The 26,871-nt window shown below is 38.2% G+C and overlaps 1 protein-coding gene across 7 annotated transcripts in view; it reads left to right on the top strand.

Moving 5' to 3' along the window:
- nbeab (neurobeachin b) overlaps positions 1–26,871 on the top strand; it is a 229,300-nt gene that overhangs the window by 67,078 nt on the left and 135,351 nt on the right. For all 7 annotated transcript variants that reach the window (XM_027999172.1, XM_027999168.1, XM_027999170.1 and 4 more), the window contains exons 9-22: positions 135–332; positions 521–654; positions 2,665–2,773; positions 5,231–5,383; positions 7,668–7,836; positions 19,160–19,239; positions 20,283–20,345; positions 21,021–21,118; positions 21,512–21,604; positions 23,943–24,051; positions 24,142–24,223; positions 24,323–24,446; positions 25,156–25,348; positions 25,485–26,459. In XM_027999172.1, coding sequence (XP_027854973.1) covers positions 135–332; positions 521–654; positions 2,665–2,773; positions 5,231–5,383; positions 7,668–7,836; positions 19,160–19,239; positions 20,283–20,345; positions 21,021–21,118; positions 21,512–21,604; positions 23,943–24,051; positions 24,142–24,223; positions 24,323–24,446; positions 25,156–25,348; positions 25,485–26,459 — 2,580 coding nt within the window. The remainder of the gene's footprint in view (positions 1–134; positions 333–520; positions 655–2,664; positions 2,774–5,230; positions 5,384–7,667; positions 7,837–19,159; positions 19,240–20,282; positions 20,346–21,020; positions 21,119–21,511; positions 21,605–23,942; positions 24,052–24,141; positions 24,224–24,322; positions 24,447–25,155; positions 25,349–25,484; positions 26,460–26,871) is intronic.

The following is a 26,871-nucleotide window of genomic DNA, read 5'->3' as shown; positions in this document are numbered from 1 at the left end:
TTATAATTAAGATAGCACCACAGAGAATGCGATAAGGGGCTTGTGCAGAAAATAACTTTGCATTTTGTCTCGTGTTTCCTTTTATCTCCTAATTCCCTGATTTGCTCTAATTTTTTTTTTTTTTTCTTTTGCAGAGTACGTTTAAGTTCAAGTCGGAGAGTGATATCCACTTAGCAGAGCATCACAAGCAGGTGTTGTACGACGGTAAATTGGCAGGCTCCATCGCCTTCACCTATAACGCCAAGGCCACCGACGCACAGCTTTGCCTGGAGTCCTCGCCTCGTGAAAACGCCTCTATCTTTGTGCACTCACCGCACGCCCTTATGCTTCAGGTCAAATGCATTACTCTTAATCTGTACACACCACCTGAGGCAATGATGAATTCATTTATGTTTATTTTATTTATGTTTTTATTCAGTCAACATGAACATTGTTTTTATTTTTTAAATTCTGACTTTGTCTATTCGCAGATATTGTACCAAACATAGTACTTGTTTCTGTTTTACTTTTATCCTCACAGGATGTGAAAGCCACAGTTACACACTCCATCCACAGTGCCATCCACTCTGTTGGTGGTATCCAGGTACTCTTTCCACTTTTTGCTCAGCTGGACTTTCATCAGTCAAAGGACAGCCAGGTGGAAACTACAGTCTGGTAGGTTAATATGTTGTTACCATGCAGAGCACAACCTTGTTTGATGCAGTAGATGTTAAATACATGACACTATAGCAGGTTGGATCTGTTAATGCGACTAGGTTTCACTCTTTGGATCCAGCGTTCTTTTAGGAATAGTTTGTTCAGCTGTCTGAGTCTGAACAGCTCATTTCTGGGTCTTTACAAGGGAAAATAGTTGCAATAATTTATTTGCATCTAAATTATTAAATTGATTAAAGTAGGACTAGGAGTATCTCATGCATGTTAATTTGTAAGAAAAATATTTAAATATTTCCCTCCAAGATAGCATTACATAGCTGTTAGACTTATTGCAAATCAGTAGATGTTAAGCCCCATTTAGGCTTAAAATTCTGACCAGTAAGGGCTTGCTGGTTTGCAACTGGGTTGCAAAAATGTGTAATCAGCATTAATGTCTGATATGATCATTCATATACTGTTGTCCCTGATCAGTGTACAGTTGGAATTTAAGAAGTTCTTGATTTCATGCTGGCAAGATGTTGCATTAATGTTGAAAGTCTTTGTTTTCACCAAAAAGTAACCTTTCCTATATCTAACCAGTTAGTTGTTGTGCTTAGACATATGAAAAAGGGAAGTCATATAATGCACAGCACACAGCAAATATTGCTCTCAGTACGTATAAACCGAGGCAATTGAGCAAGTAATCTGTTAAAGAAGTTTTATTAGTCTGAATCCTGTAATAGTGTTTATAAAACTGTAGTCCATTTTTCATTATTATCTCTACTCTCATTCCTCTTATCCTGAGCTTGTCTTGCCAAAGCTTTGCGGTTGTGTGCAGTTTGGATTCTTAGCTCTGCTTTAATACTGCAACAGTTTAATGACATGGATGGATGCAGGAGTGGCCACATTGGAGCACAAATCCCTGATCCCCAAAGCTCTCTGCCTCCAAAGACTCCACTCCTCTCTGCTCTCCGTCCCTCTTGTCCTCTCGCCAGCGTGCGTTCCTCTTTGGTTCACAGTGTGCACCCCTACCAAACATGGCACTTTGTTGTTGCTTTAAGACTTAGTCCCTCTAAAGCCTGCTGGGCATTGGAGTTCAAAGCTTTTTCAGCAATTAACTTCCTGTTTTGCCTGAGGGTTTGCTGCTCCCAACAGCATGCACAGATAGTGATTTTTAAAATATCCTTTTAATAATAATTTTCTATGATACTTCTTGTTGCCAACCTGAATGCAAAGCAGGAGTGAAAACCCATCAGTCAGCTGTGTTCTACCACACTGGAAGAAAACTGGTTTCTTGTTAATTATCTGAACCAAGGAAGCACAAAGTTGATTGTCACACATTTCTATTTTTACTTTACTTTGTCTGTAATAGCGAAAGTGAATTAATGGAGAAAAAGGGACCTCGAACTGACCATGCACCAACATACGAGATATACATCAGACTGGATGAGCATGCATACTGTGTGCACACTATATGAGCAAGTCTGTGCAGGGGTGATTGCAGTCTTGTTTTTGTTGAGCTGGAGTGGAAACCATTGGAAGCCGATTAAGAAGTGTCACCGAGCACCACTGTCTTTCAGCCAAAAGGCTTCAGCAGAAAAGCTGTACAACAAAGAAACATTTTCTTCACTGCAATGCCTTGGTCCTTTGAACCCCCACTCCCGTATGAACACATACACAATCTGTTAGAGTTCACCTCAAAGACCACCCCTTGCTCCCCAGAGGACTCAAACAAAACCCCAACTTTCTTTTCTGAATTTAAGAGGGATAAAAGGCTGGGCTTGATTCCCCAGCTGATTGCTGACATCCTCTGAAAATGACCTTGTTGTTTTCCCTTGGCTGCACTGTCTTCCCATGCTGCAAATGCTGCTAATTTATTATCCTATTGCTATTTTTACCACCACAACAACGCAAATGGAACTACCACAACAATCTAATTTTCTATATGACTGTTAGATTTAATTCCTGTTAAGAAGTCTTGTGAAACCCGATGAGTTTTTAGCTTTTCTTCTCTCTCTTTCTTTTTTGCAGTGCCACTCTCCTAGCCTTTTTGGTTGAGCTGCTGAAGAGTTCTGTGGCCATGCAGGAGCAGATGCTGGGAGGAAAGGGCTTTTTAGTGATTGGGTACCTGCTAGAGAAGGTATGGAGCCAATCTCATCAAAGTTTCACCGACAAACCCATTAAGTGTCTATATCATTAAATTAAAATGTTAATGAACAGTGAATTTATCTCAACCATTCGATTGAAAAAGTGGAACTTCTATAATGGGCAGACTTTAACAAATAGAGAAATTTCAAGGTTTGAATTACTTTTAATTTTGGTTAAGATTTGCAATTGATTAAAATTCAAAATGATCGTCCTCATGAAATTCAAATATTAGGCCAATTAGATTTTTAGACAAGCCACACAGTAATGTGTCAGACTGCTGATTTGACAGTTGTCTCCTAAACAGCCTTTGACTCTCACAAGGGGAGTAAAACAAAAAAGTTGTCTGTTTAAGGTGCCACATCCAAACACAGCACTGGAAAGTTAAGTGGAAGGAAAACACGGGGTAGAAAAGTGTACAAACACTATAGAAAGAGCCACTATCTTGATTGCAACTATTGTGAAGCAATAATTGCAATCTTGATGCAATGCTTGATTGCTAAGCAAGTTTTAGCAAGAGATCCAAATTTTGATTGTCTTCATCTTAAATGCATTGATGCAGCAATTCATCCAAAAGAAGCCATGACCAAGTAACAAGTGGTTTCATTGCATGGACTTCCTTTCTACTAGGAAGTCCACGTTTATTGAAAATATTTTGTAATGTTAAAACTTCTGAGAAAATCATTTTCAGCTAGCAGTTACAAAGCAAGTCACGAAGTAATAAGGAAATGAACTTAAAAGATGTGTTTTATATCTCGGTGTAACAGCAAAGGGTTTGAATACTTATGGACATATTTTAAATTATTACTCTTTTTATTAAAAATATGTACATTAAAGATTCTTATGTAGATTAAAAAGAAAACTTGATTTAAACAGGTGAAGAATGTGAGGCGCTTTAAATATATACAAGTTTCACTTTTGAGTTGAATTACTGTAACCTTTACATTACATTCCTTACTTATTGAGATCCTCTGTCTCTCATTAATTCAGATCAAATTCCAATTTAAAAAGTCTTGCATCAGCTTTAAAAATCTCTTTTTGCACATTTGCTTTCATTAAAACGTTTGAACGATATGCAATTTCATGTAGACCAACAGTCTGCGAGTTTCCAGTGAACACCCCATTTGCTATCTCTCATTGTCCAGGTACGTTGTGTCTTGTCTGCGTCTTGTTCTATCAAGGTGCACAGTGTTTTGTCTGTACTCTCAAAGCCCTGTCAGTAGTCTAATCTTCCATTGCCCGTGGCAAAGTCCTGTACGTTTCTTTGAACTGAACAGAGGAACATGTCCCCCACTTTCTGCATCAGTCTTTATTTACCCATTTTGTGATTCAGATCTAGCAGCCGGCATCCCCAGAGTGCTGTCTCTTTCAGAGCACTGAGATATGACTCCACTTTGTCACTCAGTGACTTGCCTGTCTGCTGGCTTCAGATGCTGTAAACTAACAGCCAGGCATAGTCGGCACCTGAGAGCTGCCGTTTTTTCTCCCTTCCCTCCTGCTGCCAGGTTTCACACTTTCACATATCGCACCATCTGTTCATGATCTGTTTATGCCACAACTTCTCTCCTCCTTTGGCCTTCATTTTTCTTTCTTCCCTCCTTTCACAAAATTCCCACCTGGAATGACAATAAGCACCAGGCGTGAGTTGTAATGGCACTTGTCACATGCAGAATTGCCTGTAGAAGTGTCCATTATATCCTTATTTTGTTTTATTATATAATAATGAGATGGACTAGCTGAGTAGATTGATTTCTCACCAATGTTATAATGATGAATTGATACTGCAGTATTTAATACTTGAGAACAAATTTATTTTATTTATATTGTGACCAAGAAACCTCCATAACCCCAAAAGCATTGATAAATTTTGTGTTCTACCAGGTATGAGTTTGTCTGAGAGTCTCAGTATGATAAACTTGAGTCCAAGAAAAAAAATAGTTTGTCATTCTTTTACGTGAATTTGTCTTTCTTGTAAGAAAAGGAAAAACCTTCTTACAACCAGGTGATTAATAGTGTGCAGGAACAGGTGAGGGGGCAACACACTTTTGCTGTGTGGTGCAAAGCTGTGTGCTTTGCTCCACACAGCTGGAGAAAACTCAGGTCACTCTGACGTTTTCTCTGCCATCTCTTCAAAATAACTTTAAATTGTGAAAATGGTATGATGGAAAATTTAAGAAGATGGCTTTTTTTAAAAACCTTGGTGTGCCTTTTCTTCCAGTAAATGGGTTAACTGTTACCAGTGCATTAAAGAGAAAATTCAGCATGTGCAAGTTTTGAAATTATATTACATATTATGAGTTTAATTTGTTTCCAGGTCAACTATAATAGTCTTGTAGGTCAAGTTTATTAAAATGTTAATTTACAAATAAATAGATTTTCAAAATCCAGTGACCATATTAAAATGCCATCATGAATGTGTTTTTATTGTGATTTTGTGGCTCTGTTTTTTCAGTCTTCTCGTGCACACATCAGCAGAGCTGTTTTAGAGCAGTTCCTCTCCTTTGCAAAGTATCTTGACGGCCTGCCACATGGAGCGCCACTGCTGAAACAGCTGTGTGATCACATCCTGTTTAATGCAGCAATTTGGATCTATACCCCAGCCAAGGTGAGCTACCGCAAATAACAAGATGAGCAACCAGAGATTCAAACTCGACTGTTTGTCACCACTGCCTTTGTAAAAGTGTGAAGACAAATTTCTTCACATCCAGCTTCTTTTGTGGAAGCAAGATGTCAAGTAGACATTTTCTTTGTGACAATAAAGGTGAGCTTTCAATGGCAGCAGGTAAAACTGGTGGTAAAATACATCTGCAAATGAGAATAAATGAAGGAACAAAAGAACAAATAAAAACTAACCGTAACTTGTTCTCAGTATATAAATGAAAGCTATTAAACCAAGTTCACAACTAACACGACAAAAGGTGTTATGGCAATTTGCAGCATGAGGAAGAATGGTTTTTTGTTTGTTTTTGTTTTTTTTTTTCAATTAATCTCAAAATGGTGGTGTGTCCTAAATTGGACACTTTAAAGTGCTTTGTTCCTGTGCGACACATTTTTAAATTGCATAGAACATTTAAATGTTGCAGTTATGCTCCAATTTCACTGGTCTCAAATACATTTTTTAAACATTTTGGAGTTTTTCCAATCCTACATTTAAATAATTACCCATAAAATGAAATCAGACTTACTAAAGAAGTAGTGTGTGTGGCAAATGTGTTTTTTTTATTGGTACGCAGCACACAAATATATAAATAGAAGTATGAAAGGAATACCAAACTGCCCAGAGGCATGCCAGTGATGCTTCAAAATGGAGCGATCAGAAAGGATGGATGAAAAATGAGAGAAACAGCTTGGTAATGAAAGGAGTTTGAGCACTTTGAGCATCTCTGAGGCCAACTGCTTGGGTGCACTCTCCTTATGTGGCCAAAGTGGTAAAATTCATTTACCTGTCCCTTTCTGCTACCAACTTATAGCATGCTATAAGTGCATTAAAGCAGGGGACTCCTGGCATTACCTTGTGAATAAATTGTATTTTATGACTGCATTTCTTTCTGTTTATGTAAAGGTGAATTTCCACTGCAGGAATCTTTTAGGAACTAGAATGATTTTCTGGGGTAGTTTTTTTTTTTCCTCCTCATTTCCAGTATAAGAACCAGGGCCAAATCAGGCAAAAAGTGGGGTGAAATCTGCTCTGAAAATGGCCAAGATAAAGAGAAAGGGCTTTTTGGATGGACCCTTGACTGAAGGTGAAAGTTTGTAATGGGATCATTTTTTCCTGGCTAAAAATCCACTGCATTTTGTTTGTCATTTCCCAGTTTATTATTTTTCAGGAAATCATCTTTTTGTATTAACTAAGATAGCTATTTTAATCCCAGCCATTCAGCCTGAACATTGAATGGAGTAGAATATCATCAACCCACAGTTGGGGGACACAGTGTATCAGAAGAACAAGCAAATGGAAAGCACACAGTTAAAACTCCAAATTTGTAATAAAAAAATAATAAAATATAGCATATATTGCACAGTTATGTCAAATGTGCAAAAGCTAAACAACCATGAAATTAATCTACAGATGGCTCTGCTGGCACCAGTCCATAAAATCTCAACTCCATGTCGTTCTTAGCTGTAATAAGGCAGACTATAGGAAGGATGTGGAAACCTTTGGAGATAGCATTCAGGAGAATTGATGGAGAAGTTTATTGTAACATTTATTACAAAGAAGCTTTATTGCAACAAAAGAATAATCACAAGGTGTCCTTCCTTTTTGTAAGGGCACCTTTCTGAAGTTTGTGTTTTAAAATGTCACACAGCATATAAAATAGGTAACGTTTGCATACTCTACCACTCATAAGGGAATTTAGGAACTAACCTAGATATGGTGTTTCTTTGGAGTACTATAGGTAAAAACATTTGAAATCATACCAGTAATGGTCCTAAACTCCAATGTTGTCAATTTTTTCTGAGCAAGGAAAATCTTGTTTTCAGAATAGCATAACTACATTTCATTGCAGTAGACAGCAATATATAACAGAAAAGTGCTCTAAATCATCGGTTGTCAAAGCCGGTAGGAAATGTCTGAAAAAGTTGGGTACATAAAAACCAAGACTGCAAAAGCACCCGCCGACATTGATGACAAAAAATTTGACTGACTGTTCTCATCAAAAACATGAATTGAAACGTACTTTTCCACTTCCTTTTAAAAACCCATGTTTTAGATTTACTATGCACTTCGACTTCAGGTTTATCTCTTAGCTCTGCTTCCACTTTGGGGGTTTTTCCCACCTGTTAATTTCCACTCCTTGTCCAGTTGATGAAGCTGTTATGTGCCTTTCATAATTATTTCACTGTGCTGTTGGTAATATGAATATATATATTTGTTTTTCTCATTCCAGGTTCAGCTTTCATTATATACATACCTTTCTGCTGAGTTCATTGGCACAGCTACCATTTACAACACAATCCGTCGGGTTGGTACGGTCCTTCAGCTCATGCATATGCTGAAATACTACTACTGGGCCTCCAATCCCGCAGACAGTAGTGGCATCACACCAAAGGGATTAGGTGAGCATATTTAATTTTTATTCATCTGGATGTTGAGTTCCTTTTTTTTTTTTTTTTTATTGCAATAACCATAATTTGATTTTATACGGGTTGTTGTAGGCTTCTCATCTATCTCAGGATGAATCCAAACTACCCTTAGAATTTTAGAAAGGAAATCGCTGGGAGTGAAACAACAACTAGTGTTGTATGTGGTTCCAAGCCTGTTATCAAAGTGACAACAGAAATTGAAGCAGCTCCACCACTTTTTAAATGACTCGTCTCCACACAGAAAGGTTTGTCTGTCAGCTGTTGGGACTGTGGCCAAGAGATGGCAGTTTAGGCAGACACACTATATCATCTATTGTCATCCCAGTAAGGTGCTTGCTGTGGGTGTTAAGTCTATGAAACGTGGCCCAGTCTACTGACTGGCACACTAAGTCTATGAAACAGCACATCACCAAGCGGGCTGTAAAGGAAAAGAAAGTGTCCTTGAACTGTCATTTCCTTTTTGCTATCCATTATTCTTTTCAGAAACTACCCACTTTCTAATATAGGGGCTGTTTTATATTGGTTTCGAGACCCCACTTTATGCTGCACCAAGGCCCAATAAAATTTACGTGCTGAAGGTTGGAGCTTGACAGCATTGATGTAATACTCTTCACACTATCAAAGGTCAGCTAATCCAAAAGAGGTTTTTTTTTCTATGCCTCTGCTTGAATTGTTCCTACAGGTAATTTTCATTTGTATTAATACTGTAGGTACATAAATGAATCCCAGAGTGTAAGTACTGGGAGAATATTGCAGATTCTTTCATGAACTTCATTTTTCTTCTGATTTGTTAGAATGGGATCATAATGAATAACCTTCTGATAGTTGTATTATTCCTATGCTTAGTTTATCAGAGGTTATTTTGACTTATGGATTCCACTGGGCCTTCACCTTTACTTCTCATCTCTCCAGTCAGATGTTTAACCTACTGAATTGTTTTCAGTGTGGACATGCATCAACCAGGCTTTTCTTTTCTGATACAGATTTTCAGTTTTTCAGTTTTGACAGGTTGAGATTTTTTTTTTTCAAAATTAAAGTACTATTTTGTTGATATAGGCGGTAGTTTTAAGTCAGCACAACACAAAGGAATGACAAGGCCACTAGCATTTATGTATCAGTGTATCCTTCTAATCTTCATTCAATTTAATTATAGCTCATTTACTTGTGCATCACTGATGATAGTGTACCACTGTATGATATCCAAGAATGGTATGTAAAGTAGGAAAAACTAATGCCACATGGAAAACTGGACAGGATGCGTTATTCAGAAGATTGTACTTTATCAGTGTGTGTATTAAGAACATGTGCATAAGTCACAGTCAAATCTGACTATTTCACCAAATCAACCTTGGTTAAATAGAAGGAAGTATGCTTTAAAAAAAGAAATTGCTTGTCTTTTCCAATATCATGTTCCAATATTATGTTGCAGTTTCCTTGCTTTTACCATTATTAAATATTATGAGTGAAAATCAGTCATTTGTGTAAAGCCTAGAGATAGAGCAAGACCTCGGGATTGTCTTGATCCATGAGTAATGGTCCTGGGTTTATTATATTGGTATAAATGATTGAAAACATCAGTGAGGGTATTTTCCCAGCAATGTGCATGCATTGAAATAAAACTAAGAACAAGGTGAGAAGCTGTAAGCATTTGTGTAAGAAAGTACAGTATATCACTATTGAATTAAAAGTTGACAACACTTATTTGTTTGATTTTCTTTTTAATTGCAGAGACATGTAAACATTTGCCCATCCCAAATTATGCTACCCATTTGTTAATCACAAATGTCCATTAAGCTCCCCTTTCTCTTCTCCAAATGAAGACCTTTGAATAGAAGACAAATTACACCTCTGATTTTAAAGGAAGGCAAAAGGAACTACAGCTGGGGATGCATCTTAAAATGGATCACATTCATGGTGTACATTAGTCTCAGGCTGCCCAGATTCATTTGTCTTTGCTTGCCTGGCAGCTCACTTTTTCTCTCTGTCCTTCTGAACAGAGAAATGACCAAACAAACACAAAAGTAAAAAAAACAAAAAAGAACCAAGTAGATAATGAAGTGTTGAGTTATGGGACACAGAGAGAACATTTAAAACAGATCTCACTAGCTACATGTTCTTTATCTCAAGGCAAATTCTCTTTTTAGTTTCTTGTGAGAGAGATTATATAAGCACCCTTCTGTCAAAATTTAATCGGAGAGTGATTGATGAGTGATTAATGACACTAATTAATTGCTTTTAATTTCTGGTCACATGATGCCCCTCCCACCATCCGGTCACATGATGCACCTCCCCCCATCCGGTCACATGATACACCCCGCCCTTTTCCATTAAATCTGTCATCAATGCGATACATTGTTTTTGGTGAACTCCTTCTGACCTCCGAGTTTTAAGAATAATACAGTTAAAGTATGAAAAACAATAAGTGTTAGATAATGGAGAATAATATATAATATAGTATATTTAAATAGATTTGGAACTTTTTAGATAATTTGTCCCATGACAGCCATTAAATTCATGTCCAAAGAGGGTCCCACTGAGATCACTTCAGATGAAAGGGAGAAGATTCAACTGGAACTCCAACAGCTGGAGAAAACCGTCCAAGAGGAAAAAGCACTAAGGGTCCAGGCTGAGAATTTCTTAGAAATATTGGACCGAGAACTGAAATCGGAGCAAGAACTTAGAGCCCAAATTGAGGCAGACAAACAGGAAGCTGTGGAGATTGCAGAGGAACTAATTAAAAAGCTTGAGGATGTGGAGAAGACGTCCAAGGAGGCTCCATCTGAGATCACTTTGGATGATCGGGACAAATTTGAACTGGAACTCCAACAGCTGGAGAAAATGCTTCAAGAGGAGAAAATACTAAGGGTCCAAGGAGAGACTAATAATGCTGCTCTCTTGAAAACTGTAGAGATCTTTCGGCAGGAAACAAACAAAGAACGGCCGAAACCATTGGTCTATCACCTCAACAATGAGCTCTTTGACATCTTTCAGCAGGAGATCAAGGGGCTGCACCAAGATGTTGCGGCCATTACGATGGAGAAATTCAACACCAAACGAGACTATGAAGACCTTGTCTCAGAGAAGAGGAAGGAGAAGCAGGCCTTGCTTCTGGAAATTCAGGAGCTCAGGGAGAAGCTGGAGAATGAAAAAAATCTTGGTGCAAAAAGGGAAGCCATCAAGATTCCGCTACAATTCTCTAGCCACTGTGAAGTTTCCAGTGAACATTCAACAGAAGTCAAAGTTCGAGATGAGGACATTCCTTATCTTGATGTCCGACAGCTTCAAGAAATGCTCCAGAGAGAGAGAGAGTTGAGGATTCAGGCTGAAAATGAGAACCTGGACCAATTTAAATGTGCTAAGGCTTTCTTTGAAATGATGGAGCAAGACCTGACAACCGAACGTAAACTTAGAGCCCAAATTGAGGCGGACAAACAGGAAGCTGTGGAGATAGCAGAGCAACTGATTAAAAATCTTGAGGACGTGGAGAACATGTCCAAAGAGGGTCCCACTGAGATCACTTCAGATGAAAGGGAGAAGATTCAACTGGAACTCCAACAGCTGGAGAAAACCGTCCTAGAGGAAAAAGCACGAAGGGGCCAGGCTGAGAATTTCTTAGAAATATTGGACCAAGAACTGAAAACGGAACAAGAACGTAAAGCCCAAATTGAGGCAGACAAATAGGAAGCTGTGGAGATTGCAGAGGAACTAATTAAAAAGCTTGAGGACGTGGAGAAGACGTCCAAGGAGGCTCCATCTGAGATCACTTTGGATGATCGAGACAAATTTGAACTGGAACTCCAACAGCTGGAGAAAATGCTCCAAGAGGAAAAAGCACTAAGGGTCCAAGGAGAGACTGAAAATGCTGCTCTCTTGAAAACTGTAGAGTTTCTTCGACAGGAAACAGACAAAGAACTGCAGAAAGAAAGGGCTCTGAGAAAAGAGGCAGAAAGAGGTAAGCTGGAGTTGGAAAAGGTAAGAGATTAACTTTACCAGGGTTTCGAGAAAGCCTGTAAGATGACAGAGACGCTCTCAGCTGAGGCCGTACTTTTTACCAACAAGCTTCAGGCAGACGACCAGAAACAGAGATCTCTGCTCAAAGATATCCAGGAACTCACCCTCATGCTGGAAAAGGAAAAAACCCTTAGGATCAAGGCAGAGAACTGAGATGGAGGCCATAGAGATCGCAGAGGCTTTGCAGAAGGAAGCAAAATATAGAACCTGGAAGAACAAAGATTTGAAAAAGAAACGCCATCACATCAAAGCTCAACCTTTTTAAAGTTATGTGAATAACATCCTTGTTGTTGTAAGATTATTAATACTTTAATTCATGTAAAAATAACTCGTATGTTTTTCTGTTTCACCACACCTGATTCAAATGATTGCATGACCTCCTCTGCAGCCACCAAAAGTCTGTCAATCAGCCATTCATTTGAGTTAGGAGAAGGAGGCACCTAAAACATGTAGGGCATGGGTACTGGAGGACTATGGTTGGGAATCACTGCGACGGCGGTCGATTCCCGGTCTGTCCACCCTTTGCCGTTTGTTTTCCCACTTCACCCACCTTGCCTGCTGGCGATTGTAATCCCAGTGTAGGGTAAGAATAGATTATGACGAGAATTTATTGATGCAGCATATTGAAATGACAGCCATCGAGAAAGCCTAGTGCTCCTCTGATCCAGAGATCTGATCTTTGTCCGGCCCCGGCAGCCAAAGAACCAATCAACAGCTAACTCCAAACCGGCCTGGTCTGACCGGCCTGATTGGAACCGCAGCTCTCATGGTTCCAGGGAGCCGGGTGGTACCGGGCTGGAAGTGCTAATGCAAAAATGATCAGCCCTGCTGATCCGGTCTGGCCCTGGTCAGACCGGGTCTGGCTGTGCAGTGCTAAAGGGGCTACAGACACATTCACTCCCTTCAGATACATGAAGTGGACTGAAACACATCATACAGCAGGGGTCTCAAACTCCAGTCCTCGAGGGCCACAGTCCTGCAACTTTTAGATGTGCCTCTGCTGCACCACACCTGAATAGAATAATTACTGTAGGTGTGATGCCCACGGGTGTGTGCTCACAATAGAAAAAAAGGAGCATGCATTTCTTTGACGATGGGTGTAGTAATGGTGTTTCACCAGTAGGTGGCGCATGGAGACTGAGCTGCCTGTTGCTCTGCCGTTTTCTCAAGCTGAGAGAAATTGGAGCAACACAGACTGCGTCTCCCATGTGCTCATTTTCATACATTTTTCAGGTGAGAATAACCTGCAAGTTCGTTTTAATAAAGTATTTTTATTATTTGGTACCGTTCGAGAAATGTTTAAGCAAATGTGTCAAAGTGTAAAGATATCGAAATAGTTTATTGTATTTCGGAGCCAGCAGTGGCTAGAGGGAGTAGCTAACATGCCGTGATGCTAGTGGTTAGCACACTAGCGGCAGATGATAGCGGGGTATGTAGATCAGGCTCCAGGGTTTATTTGTGTTATAAACAGTGGTGAAAGGTTGAATTGTGACATGATGCATTCGCTTGGTTAGAGTGGTTTGAATTCTGGTATAGTTATGCCAGTTTACAATAACTTTAGATACAGGCCCATTAAAATGTCACCGTGTGTGATTAAATATGCATATTAAGTGCAGTGAATTGAAGGTTGTTACCTGAGGGAATTGGGACAAAATATGAGGTATTTGATTATTTCTGGTCTAAGGAATGCTAATGTTGATGTTTATGTCAATGATGGAATATGTTTAATATGTACAGTAAATTACTGATCTATAAATTGGGCTGTATTGATAGTTAAATGAGCTGGTTTGTTCAATAAATAAGCTGAGAGAAATTGGAGCAACACAGACTGCGTCTCCCATGTGCTCATTTTCATACATTTTTCAGCTTTATCTGCTGCTGACGGGTCCGGAACCCTGGTACCCGTTACATAGGTCATTAAGGCTCTGGAGAACTGATCTACATAAGGAGGATGTAATTAAGCCATTTCATTCCGGTGTTTTGTACCTGTGGCACATCTAAAAACTGCAGGACAGCGGCTCTCGAGGACTGGAGTTTGAGACCCCTGCCATACAGTGTCATTTTGTTTTAAATGTTGCAAGTTCTAAGTCAGTGTTTCATTTTTATTGTACTCTTTTATTTAATAAAAAAAGGCTTAAAAACAAACAACAACAACATAAAAGGAAAGGACAGTTTTGTATTTTTTTTGACTTGGGATTCAGCCTCTTAACTGTAATATAAATAGCTTCTTGTTGTGTTTGTTTCTGTTTTAAATGTTGAACGTTTTACATCATCATTGTATGTATTCAGACTCGTAATGTAATGTAAATAGCTGTTGGTTGTGTTTGTCTTTCTTTTAAATGTTGCAGGTGCATTTTTTTATGTCCTCCATTTGGTACAAACAAATGCTAAGAAACAACAGAAAAACAACTAAACAAAAATGAAAAGGTTGGATCTATTCCACCTGTTTTCAAGAAATGTAAATAGCTTCCTGTGTTTGTTTCTGTCTTAAGTTGAAAGTCTTACATCATCATTCTATGTATTCAAACTTTAATGTAATGTAAATAGCTGTTGATGTGTTTGTTTTTGTTTTAAATGTTGCAAGTTCTATGTCAATGTTGCATTTTTTATTATGTCTTTTTATTTAAAAAAGGCTGAAAAAAACCCCAAGCAAAATAAGGGAGAATTTTTTTAATTTGATTTTGGATTTATTCCACCTCTTTACAGTAATGTAAATAGCTTCTTATGTTTGTTTCTGTTTAAATGATGAAAGTCTTACATCATCATTCTATGTATTCAAACTTTAATGTAAATAGCTGTTGATGTGCTTGTCTTTGTTTTAATTGTTGCAGGTATGTTGCATTTTTGTTATTTCGTTTTATTTTAAAAACACACATGCAAACGTTATGTGAATCATGACTCCTTACTCAAACTCGTAACTAGAGATATGCAATGGTGAAAAATTAAAAAAATCCAATGATGGTTCCATATCTTGATATGGAACCATCATACCATGGAACCATTGGATTTTTTTTATCTTGGTAATTGTCACCATAGCAACCAAGCTTCTAAAATTGCATTTGCTTTGTGACGTCACGCGTTCAAGATTCTGCGTTTTACTTAGTGCAGCAATTTAAATGTATTATTTAAGTCAGTAAAAAAAAAAATGCAGAATGCATCATGTCATTGACTTGACTTGTTTATACGCTTCTCTCTCTTCAAATTACTTTTACCCTGTAATGACTGATTTTATCCATATTTTCTGGGGAAGCCTGTGGAACCAACATGTACATTTGCTGCCTTCTTTCTTTGTTTCTTTCTTTCTTAGACTAGGACCACCACAAAATGATTGAACTCTGAAATTAATAAAAAGTCATTCAGTGAATCATTCAGCTACTCAGAATCAGCACAGCGTTGACTCTTTCCATCTTTAAGATGACTAGAACAAACTCCTCACTGTTGAATCCATGATGTTGGCATCACTTTATTACAGATGATAGTAAATAACTGGAAATGTAGAAATATAATTCTACCAAGATAGAGCTTAATCTGCTATTACTGGACACTATTATGGAGTTCCATACAGTCTGATTATCACTTATTGTTTTTCATACTTTAATTGTGTTGTACTTTAAATCTCTCACACGTGGTCACCCATGCACACACACCCCGCACACGCACACACGCCCACATGCCTACACACAGGTACACTGAGCACCACTGCCATCGACTGTTCCCCAGAGGTCATGAGAATCATCCTGTGGTGGCATTTGAATTGTAGCTTCCAGACCTTCTCAGAGGTTAAAAAACCTTCTTAGAGGTTAAAAAAAGTAGACTTTTTTTGTGTGTGTGGGGGAAAGACACTTCCCCCCCCCCACACACACACACACACAGCTGGCATGTTGAGCAGGGTCAGTTTTCTCCCTCCTTCACGCTGTGTATCATAAAGACTTTCTGTTTAAAACCAGAGGTGAGTACCGCATCCGAATCTATTTAAACTTATCTGGGTATAGTATATGCTATATATATATTATTCTTGATTATCTAACACTTATTGTCTTATTGTTTTTCATACTTTAATTTATTACTCTTAAAACTCAGAGGTTTTTACCAATAAAACATTGAATTTAGTGGCTGTCCTGGGACAAATTATCTAAAAAGTTCCAAATCTATTTAAATATACTATATTATATATTATTCTCCATTATCTAACACTTATTGTTTTTCATACTTTAATTGTATTATTCTTAAAACTCGCAGGTCAGAAGGAGTTCACCAAAAACAATGTATCCTATTGATGACAGATTTAATGGAAAGGGGGGGGCATCATGTGACAGGATGGGAGAGGTCATGTGACCGGATGGGGGGAGGGGCATCATGTGACCGGAAATTAAAAGCAAGTAATTAGTGTCATTAATCACTCATCAATCACTCTCCGATTAAATTTTGACAGAAGGGTGCTTATATAATCTCTTGTGTTTTTTGCAGGTCCTAATAGAGAATGCTCTCATATTAAAGCCATGTATCATTCGGTTATAGTACAGAATCTGTCCCAGCTGTCGGGCAGATGCTCAGTTTCTCTTAGACTGAGACTTGAATCCACAGCCAACATATTAGCTTTTTCCTCTCTTATCTATTCAGTCTCTGTGCTGGCTTCATTTTTACGAAATGGTGTGTAATGAGGTGGGCAGCAAAGCTTCTTGGCCAGTCAGCACATCCAGTTCAAGCTTGTTTTGTCTCTCCTTTAAAGGACAGATCATTAACAGAGATAATGGACTTTAGACGTTTTGGGCTCTTAGGTCATGGTGGAGCCTCCTTCACTGAGCAGAACTAAAAATCACCACCATTGGAAAGATGAACTATTTCCCTTCAGAAAATAAAACCTTTCATCGTGTCATCTTCTGTGGTCCATTACAAAGTCCAAATGGGCAAGTTTGTGTGGTGAAAGGAGAACAAAATGGCTCTGTTCACTTCCTTCTCTGCCATTGCCAAAACTAATGACAGACTATAATTCTACAACAGCGTAGAAAAATTACGTCATTCCTACGTCACAACTTCTCCTTCTGTTTGCTGATTGGCCAGCTTTAAGTTCTACTGGGAGAAGCCAAGTCAATAGGAGAATGCCCAGATTGTGCTGTGAAGTGAGATTAGAATCAAGCAGAATTGCACAGGAAGGAAATAGCCAGGCTAGTGACCAGACCTTTGCAGGGGTTGTTAGGCCCTATGACACTCGAACTTCAATGTTTGGACCTAGAATGAAAACTCCATAACGTCTCTCAGTTACATGCAGGATGTTTTTTAAAAATGGTGTTTTCAACAACAAAATATGGCAGTCCACCGCTGACAAGAGTAGTAAAGTGCTTATTATGCCTTAGGACTCACCTGAATTGTTAGTAACTGTTAATAAGGCAAAAAAACAACTAAAGCCTCTATTTGATACATCTTTCTTTGTGCACCATCACTATAGTTCACTAGGGAACCAGAATGCTCACAAATATTAGACTGCAGTGAAAATGGTGGGTGTTTAGTAATTGTCTGTGCTCTTTGATTTTATTTTTTGTTTTGTTTCGTCACTTCATATGCTAATGTCTAAAAGTTGAATGCCAGAATGTAAAATTCCTCTCATAAATGGCCTGGATGTGAGCAGATTTAAAATAGCACTAGAGTTTTTTCCTGTATATTATCACAATATGACTAAAAAGCTCATACCCACAACTGTCAACAAAATGCATGTACCATTACACTCCAGCCGAATACCTGCTAATGTTGCTTCAAATGTAAAAACAAGGATTTCTGCTACCAAGGACACAGAGAGTTAATCTGTAATAAATCCTTTTTGTGTGGAAAGGTTTGTACAACTATAACGGACGCATGTTATAGTCTTGACTTTATTATTCATAAGCTGCAATAAAATTCCAGCAATAATCACATGGCCATAAATTGTTTTTCAATAAACTCATTCTTCTTGTGCCTTTGGGACGCAGGAATTAAAGCAGTCTGTGAATGAGAAACAAGGGCCGTGCAGGGTTTGTGAGCATAATTGGTTGTGAATAACTTAGATGTGGTGGCTGTGGTAATAATGTTCTTATCATCCCTTTTATGTTCGGCTCTATCCCTTTGGTGGAGTTTCCTCTCTCCTGCTATTAATCAGTGGTGGGATGCAGAGGCACTTACCTTCCTCCCCCTTCCTCAGGGAGCCTCATCATTGATTACATTGACTGGCTGAAGTAGCAGGATGGTCAGGTGTCTGCTGCCATTATATCGGTTCCCATTTCAAATAAACATGTGTTCAGCCAAGGCAGAGGTTGGAGTTTATCAGTCCAGGGAAGAAGAGGGGGGAACATTGGGCAAAGTGACCAATTTTCTCTGAACTTCCTCTTGTTGTTGTATTTAACCCAGCTGGTGCTATATAATAGCGCCATAGTGGCAGAGGATTTTCTCTGTCCTAGTGCTTTGTTTTTTGCACGGGATAAACAACAAATGGGTTAACACGACTGAAATTTTGACAAACCTTTAATGTAACAGCAGGAGTTCTGCTAGCACAACAAGGTCAGAGCGTTCTATGTATTGTGATTTCTGTTGTGTCCTAATGAATACTCTTGGGTTTTATTGATCTGGCTGTTGCTGCAGCTTATTAACTCTGTGTACATAAAAACAGGCCTGGCTCAAAACCAGGGAATTTTAAATAAAATCTAATATAAAAAAATACATTCTTGTGCCAAATGGATCTGAAATGTCACAATATGTAACTAAATTTATCAGATATTGTTAATTTTGGTGGATATATTATAAAGAGATGAGAAATAAATTACAATTTGAGGTTATTGTCAGAATGCCAAAGTGATTTCAAGTTGTCAGAGGAATGCAGTGCTGTTATAATGTGCTGTTGTTCGGTTTGATGGCAATTTGTGAATAAGGTGACCTTAGACTGGCAGCCTGGACCCCATGTTGCGGCCAAGGTTACTTGGGAGACTGAGTTTAGACGCAGCAGGAAATGATGGATACATTTGGAAGGAATATTGCAGATGGCCTTTCCTTTCCAGCTTATTGTATTTATTGCAAATCTACAAATTCCTCTCTTTTATCAAAAGAGAAAAATGAAGAAAAAAAAATACTATGTTGCTGTTGAAATCTGTTAAAACCTAAGCTTATACACCCAAGGTTTTAGAGCGTTCAATTTGTCAATTTTCTCACATGCTCAAAGAAAACTCAGAAATAAGACTTAAAAATTGACAGCAGCAGAAAGATATCTGCTTTTCTTTCTTATCCTCGCTTCATTTATTTATTTATTTTTTTAAAACCACAGATGGGCCGAGGCCAACCCAGAAAGAGGTAATCTCTCTGCGGGCGTTCATGCTTCTCTTCCTCAAACAACTCATTCTGAAGGTATATCCCACCTGTCTTCATACATCAGATTCCCTACACGACTGCACTGAGAAAATCTAGAGATTCTGCCTTTATCCTTTGAAATGGTCTACTGTTGTGCTCCTTAAGAAGTTAGCTGTGCCGAAAAGGGGATCTTTTTATGTATATCTTAAAGTTAAATATTAAGTAAAAGTACAATATATGTCTGGATTCCAGTATAACGTGAGGTTTTTGCATATATTAACTCCAACAGGACTTTTTTGTCCCAATAGATTTATGAAATTTAAAAATAAGGCTCAACCATTAGTTTCATTTGTTTTTGAAGCTATATTTGATTCAACCCATGCAGCCACAGTTTTAAATAAACTTGATCTTACTGAAGGTGTTTCCAACCAGATTTCTTTAATTGGTATTCTACTGTTGGTATGCTGATTTTAATGTGATTGCAGTTAATTGTGTGCAGACAGAACTTACCAGAAAAGTTGCTGGTTCAAAAATTTAATGAGTAGTGTAAAGCACAAATGCCTCCGTTACACAAGAGCTGCCTGTGTACACCGGAGTCCAGCTAGAAAGATAGGATAGGTCACATGACAGACAGACAGCCCTCGAAGCTACATTATCTCTCTCACTGTGAATGTCAGTAAAGTCTGGGAAAGTTAGGATTCTAAGTGGATTGTATGCACAAGCCATACAGTGCAGTCTTTTGAGAAAATCCAAAGGCAACGGTCCAGAATTGTTAAAAACTGGACACCTAAAAGTGTCTGCTGGAGTTTGGGCTAACATAATTACTAGTATCCAAACAGGTTGTTCTAGCATAAACAATCTGTTTAGATATTTGTTCCACTACACTACATTTCCAAAACATTTCATTCTCTGTTTAACTGGAGAATAAAAAAACAGTCAAATCTTAGTGGGAATTCATGACATAGAAATTTTCTTTATGAAAAACGTCTGCACAAAAAATAATCAGCAGCTGAAACGCTTGTGTCAGATTATTAGTGTACATGTCTTTCATGCTTTCGCCCCTTCTGAATGATTTAATGCGTTATTTTGTTTTCTTTTAGGATCGGGGTGTGAAGGAGGATGAATTGCAGAGCATCCTCAACTATTTGCTAACAATGCAGGAGGTACACATCTCTTTCTATCCTCCAAGGGAATTCACTCAGCGATGTTATGCCACTCTCCTGCCCTTTGCTGCATTGTCACAAATCCTCCTCAGAATTTTTCTTCTATCAGCAATTTGTTTTAACTAGCAACTCAATTTTTGTCTGCAATGCACAAGTCCAACTATTCTCCATTAGCTGATGTGGTAAGGAGTCTGCAACTACTTGAAAAACTGCAATTCCCTTATTTTTCTGCACCCCAGAGATTAGGGGCTTTCTTAATCCCCAGGACCTCTAATGATAAGGGGATTAAGAAAGCATTTGCCTGCCCAGAACATGAAAACTGCAACCTACCTCTGGTGCTAAAGCCATGAGGTAGAGATCTTTCCAGAGTACCAGATGGTGAAGTGCAGGCCACAAAAAGCAAGATATTTTTGGAGTTTGGTTCAGTATCTGACTGGTGATAATTGGGATTCTATTTTCCAACTGAACTGGAAGCCTAAGAGATTTATTTAGCTACTTATGTTGCTTCTTCAACTCTACATGTATACTGAGATATTTTGAGGGCAAATTCACAATTGCAGAAGAGATGGACGATGCATTTACATTGAAAAAACTCAAACTGCATTTCCACTGTTTAACTTTTGTTTTCTTTACTGTTTCTGTATCTTCTGTGTTTCTATAATGGTGTGCCTACAGGATGAAAACCTGCATGATGTGTTGCAGTTGGTGGTAGCTCTCATGTCTGAGCATCCAGCTTCCATGATCCCTGCTTTTGACCAGAGAAATGGAATACGGTAAGGAGCGTGCAAAGCATACGATTAAGGCACAAATGTTGATTTCATGACAAAAATCAACATACCTCACTGCACAACATTAGTGTCTGTTCAATAAATGAATAAAAATAATCAGCAGGATATAAAAGTACATAAAACAATGGGATTGCAATAATAAATTATCAAATTTGCCTCATGTTAGCTGTGAAGTTGCAGATACATACGTTAAAATGACTTTGGTTTATTCAAAAGAAAAGATTACTGATTTTATCCAGACCCCTCCACATATGCAAATTTGTTCCAAAAGAAAGAGGCTGTCAGCCAGCCAGTGAAGTGCCTCTTCATCAATGGGACTATAGTTAATTCTCTGAAGACCATGCTTCTTGGTTAATTTGCATCATGTGTCTATTCCAGGGTAGTCTACAAGCTCTTGGTCTCTAAGAGTGAAAATATTCGTGTACAATCCCTCAAAGTACTTGGATATTTTCTGAAGCACTTGGGACACAAGTAAGTAACCAATTCCATTTGCTATGATTTAGATCAGCAATGGGATATTTTGCTTTTCTTATGATAAATAATTTAAATGAATTGAAATTGGTATATGGTAGTGTTTATAACCTTGCTTTCATCAAAATCTATGCAAGGGTAGATTAGAAAGTTGTGTATCATAAAGTTGACCTTAACATTTTATTCAACGCGAAAAAATCCAGTGAAAATCTGACTTGATGCCAGTTTTGCGAAATGGGGTGCTCCACTTTTCTGAATAGCTTCAGATTCTACAAAATAGTGGCTAACGAGGAGGAGGAGTAGCAATGATCTTTCAGTTAGGCATATTGATTACTCCCAGGTCAGTTATTTATTGCATTTTATTTGAATATCTAATCTTGAGGTTTACTTATCTAATGTTTTCGCCTAAATAAGTTTTTCTTGCTTTAGTTTTGTATTGCAACTTTTAGGTCAGATCTCAGACTTATCTGATTTAGTGGTAAATAATGCTAAACTCATATGCTATATGCTAGCATCCATATAGACCCTGATGGCCATAGCCTAGATGTTTAATGTTATTTTCTTCTGTCCTAATCTCTCCTGTCAACCTATACTTGATTTTATTAATGACACAAAGTCAGTACTCTTAAAATCCTATCTGGCTATTAAAAAAAAACTAGTTTTTTATTTAATTGCTTATTCCACAACTGAAATAAAATTTTGTAGATAAAGTAGATTTTCATCTGACAATACCACAGCAACTTTTAAAGAATCTCTACATGTTTACAGTTTCCTTTTCTATTGCAGGACATGACAGCAGTGTGTAGCAACCGAATTTCAACCCAATAATAATGTTTTGTTGATAGTTTCACAAGCTCAGTGATTGTAGCACTGATCTATATAAAAAAGATGGAAAAAAATAAGAGTCCTACCTAATTTTGAATAAATAAAAGTCTGATTCTTGCACTCAAAGACTGCGACATTCAGCCGACATGTTTGCTTAAAAGGAGCAAGTCAAAGAGTCAAACTAAAATCTGTGAGGTTTGCTTAGGTAAGCTTATTTCAACCGGCATTATAAACTCAACTTGAATTTACCGTACTATGACTTGGATGCAATTAGGACGTATATAATTAATTTTGAATGAGCATAAGTGGATTCTTTTAGAATGATTTGAGTATTTATTTGTGGACATGAGTTGAACCTGTTTGTCTCCTGAAGTGAAGTCTTTGCATCATGCCTTTACTCATTAATTAGCATGATAGAAAGAGGCCCAAGATGCAGTTAAAAAGAAAAAAAAAACTAAAATGTCAAGAGAGATAATAAGAAACTCTTTTGAATGGAAAGCTTACAGTTTTAAATGCAGGTTGCAGGGTGAGCAGAGAGGATAAATGGTGATGCTGTGCTCACAGCAGTGGAGTGCCAGGGAGTGGTAATGCCGAATGCAAAATAAGGTTAGGCATAAGGCCAAGTTATGCTACTGCAGGCAGAAATAAAACCTTGTAAATCAAGGCTCTTTCCCACAGTATTTTATTTCCAGGTTGTTTTTGCAGACAAATGTGTAAATGATACTGTTTTGTACCAATGATCAGTGTTTGCTCTTGTTTGAGAAGTCATTTTAAAACGTACATTTTGTATCTGCATAACACTTGGTTTTGGAAGCCATATAAAAAGCAAAAGTTACATAGTTTTAAATTTTGGTCAAATTTATGGTTATTTCTTTCTTGTCTGCAAATACAGACATTGGAATTAATACAAACAATTTTTTTACATTAAATTTTAGAACAAAGTCTTCGGTGGTTTGTAACTAAATTACCTTTATCCAGTTCAGTGGAAATATATTCTGTCAGAAAAATCTTGACAGTGTCTCATGAAAGCAAAGCTCGTCTTTTTCTCTTCATTCTTTTAACATTTGTGCTTTACAGTTCAGTAGGCAATACATCATCAGGCTGCTCTCATTTCAAATTTCCATATTTATGCAGCTGAAAGAAAAGGTGCTCTTTTTCTAAGTGCCCAATTTCCAAGCTTTACAATGTGAAAGAAAGGAGAAAAAAAAAAGTCGAACAAAGAAGCTCTGGCTGACAGCATTTCTTATTCAGTTTGTCACTGTTGAACCTATTCACCTGTAGTATGCCTCGGTATCTTGAGCCACTCCTGGTGACAGGCTAACTTCTTTATCCTATACACCTCCGACAAAATTCACCCAATTTATGACAGCAGGCAGTTTTCCTGACACTTGTCTCTAGAGCCTGGCTCCCTGTGGATGAGCATAGGGAGGCAAGCTGATGGCACTCACTGATTTGAGTGGCTTAGGAAGTTCCAAACACACCACTTCACCGTTCTGCTTGTGTGTATTAACAGAAGGAAGGTGGAAATCATGCACACACACAGCCTTTTTACTCTTCTGCACGAGAGGCTTATGCTGCACACCAACACTGTGTCTGTTACAACTTACAACACCCTTTATGAGGTAACTGCATTGTTTGTTTTTCCCATAAATGCTCAATTATTATGAACTGTGTGAGTGTGATGGCAATCTTTTCACTGCTCCTCATCCCAGATTTTGACAGAGCAGGTGTGCACACAGGTAGTTCACAAACCTCATCCTGAGCCTGACTCCACTGTCAAGATTCAGAATCCAAGTAAGCCTGCTTGATGTCAAGTTGCTCTGCCTTCCACGGTAATTGATTGCTGGAATTAACAAACTGTGTATTTTTTTTGTAAATGTATTTTTTTTTCAGTGATTCTCAAGGTTGTAGCAAATTTACTGAAGAGCTCCACCCCCTGCACAGAACTGATGGAGGTTCGGCGGCTCTTCCTTTCAGATATGATCAAACTCTTCAGCAGCAGTCGAGACAACAGACGGCAAGTAGACTTAGGCCACATTTTTCTCACTTGCTGTATTAAATATCTGACAGATCAATGAATGAATCCAGGAGAAAAGGCAGAGAATCCATGAAACCTATATATAATTACTCCGTAAGAGAAGAAAGTATCCATAGTCATGAGATATATGAAGGGGAAGTATAACAAGACATATTTTCGTTTTTGGTACTAGATTTTTAATTGGTTGTCAAACTTTTTATGTAATTTGTCTAAAATTACATAAAAAGTATTTTTTATGTAATTTTAGTAGTTTCTAACTACTGAGGTATCAACAAAAGCTGACGCTCAGCTTTTATATGCAGCAATATGTAATGTGCCATTAAAAAGGAAATAGATTCAAAAGAATAGACTGAAACAAAATTCAAATGAACAAATTTCATTATGAAACCAATTTTGCTCATCTAAAATGCCAAATGATGTTCAGTTACTGAGGGAAACGAAGAATCACACTTCAACCTCACAAAACCTTGTACTAGGACGTTGAAGGTTCATAGGGCTACATTAAACTATTTAATTTAAATAGTCTAATATCAGGTTAAGGCAAGAAGACTCTAACATACAGAAGCTGACAAGTTTGTTGGTATGACTCTTTTATAAAGTATTACCTAATATTTACTAGGCATAAACTTGTTAATGTTTTATCCAGTTTACATGAAGCAGATTTGTTTTCACGGTTTGAATTTTACAGGTGTCTGTTGCAGTGCTCTGTATGGCAAGACTGGATGTTTTCTCTTGGCTACATTAACCCCAAAAACTCAGAAGAACAGAAAATGACTGAGATGATGTACAACATATTCCGTATTCTGCTTTATCATGCCATCAAGTATGAATGGGGAGGATGGCGTGTGTGGGTGGACACTCTCTCTATAGCCCACTCTAAGGTCAGTGCAGCACAAAAGAGAGAAACACTGACCTCTGCTGCTGAGGCAGATCTTTTAAGTAATCTGCCAACTATTTAAATAATATTCAGAGGATTACAGTATATTCTATATGTATTTCATTAAATTTTCTCTACAGGTGACGTATGAGGCGCACAAAGAATATTTAGCAAAGATGTATGAAGAGTACCAACGTCAGGAGGAGGAGAACATAAAGAAAGGGAAGAAGGGTTTGGTCAGCACCATCTGTGGTCTCTCTGCTCAGACCTCAAACATCAAAGGTGTGATTGAGATCGGAGAAATTGATGATCATTCCCAGACCCCCGACAGTGAGGCAGACCATGAGAGTGCCGATTCGCGCAACCTGCTGACTGAAGGGAAGGGGTCTGAGGGAGACTTCAGGGGATCTGAGAATACATTAGATGGAGTCAGAGTTGCAGTTCATGACCTTCTTGTGGACATCAAAGCTGAAAAGGTGGAAGCTACAGAGGTGAAGATGGATGATACAGAGCTGTCTTCTGAGACAGTGGGAGTATCTGAGAACGGGCCTCTGGTTGAAGTGGATTCTCTGTTGGATAATGTTTACTGTGCCGTTGTGAGGAAGCTCGACAATAATGTCAGCAGTATGTTGATGCCAAAGGGCAGCATAAATGACCAGAATGCTGCCCCTCTCATTACACTGGATGATGAGAAGGACGACATCCCTCACAGTAACAATTTCCTGTTTGGCAAGGTGACGGGCAGCATTGAGGACAATCTCCTACCGGATCTGAGCCTAGCTGAGCATCTGGTCCTACCGAGGTCAGAGCTTTCCGATCACACTGGATCCAGGGATGAAATTGGCCTTCTGGCTCACATGACTGGCTCCTTACCCAGCATCTTGGCAAAGGAGGAGTTTGAACTCAAAAAAGTGCTTGAAAACATGAACTCAGAAACTGAAGGCTTTTCCAAAATCCCACAGACCTCTGATGGTACAACAGAATTTGAAGGGGAATTGCTGGTTGATAAGACGAATGGTGCAGTAGAGATGAGGAGCAACGCCTCTGAAACCGCAAGGTCAGATGATGGCAAAGAGAAGGAGATGAAAAAGATTCAGACAACAGCCACAACACAGGTTAGTCTTGTCCTGTATTTAAGTCGCACATTTCATATACAAATTTGTTAAAAAATGATAGAAGCTGAACATTACCAACCATTGCAAATAATGACATGGGGTAGAGTCCCCCATCCCCTTTCTCCCACAAAAAACAGACCCAATGATGCTGATTCATTCTAATGCAATACTTAATTGAAAGGGTATATTTAAAATGATAGCTGTGTGGAGTTTGAGGTCATTCATGCTATGAACAAAAACAAATGTTTCCCGAATCCATATTGATGGTCTATATAGTTTTGAAAATACGAGTAAAATGGGTCATTCAAGATGTTAAAGAACATTGTAATTTGATTAAAATTGATTGGTTAATTGATTGTTACACTACACTAACAAAGCCTGCAGCTGGAAGGATTACTTTAAGGACTTTTCA

Source organism: Xiphophorus couchianus, chromosome 18, assembly GCF_001444195.1.
Source record: "Xiphophorus couchianus chromosome 18, X_couchianus-1.0, whole genome shotgun sequence".
Lineage (NCBI taxonomy): Eukaryota > Metazoa > Chordata > Actinopteri > Cyprinodontiformes > Poeciliidae > Xiphophorus > Xiphophorus couchianus.
The sequence above is the reverse complement of the archived record's forward strand: the minus strand, read 5'-3'. Positions and strand labels throughout refer to the sequence as shown.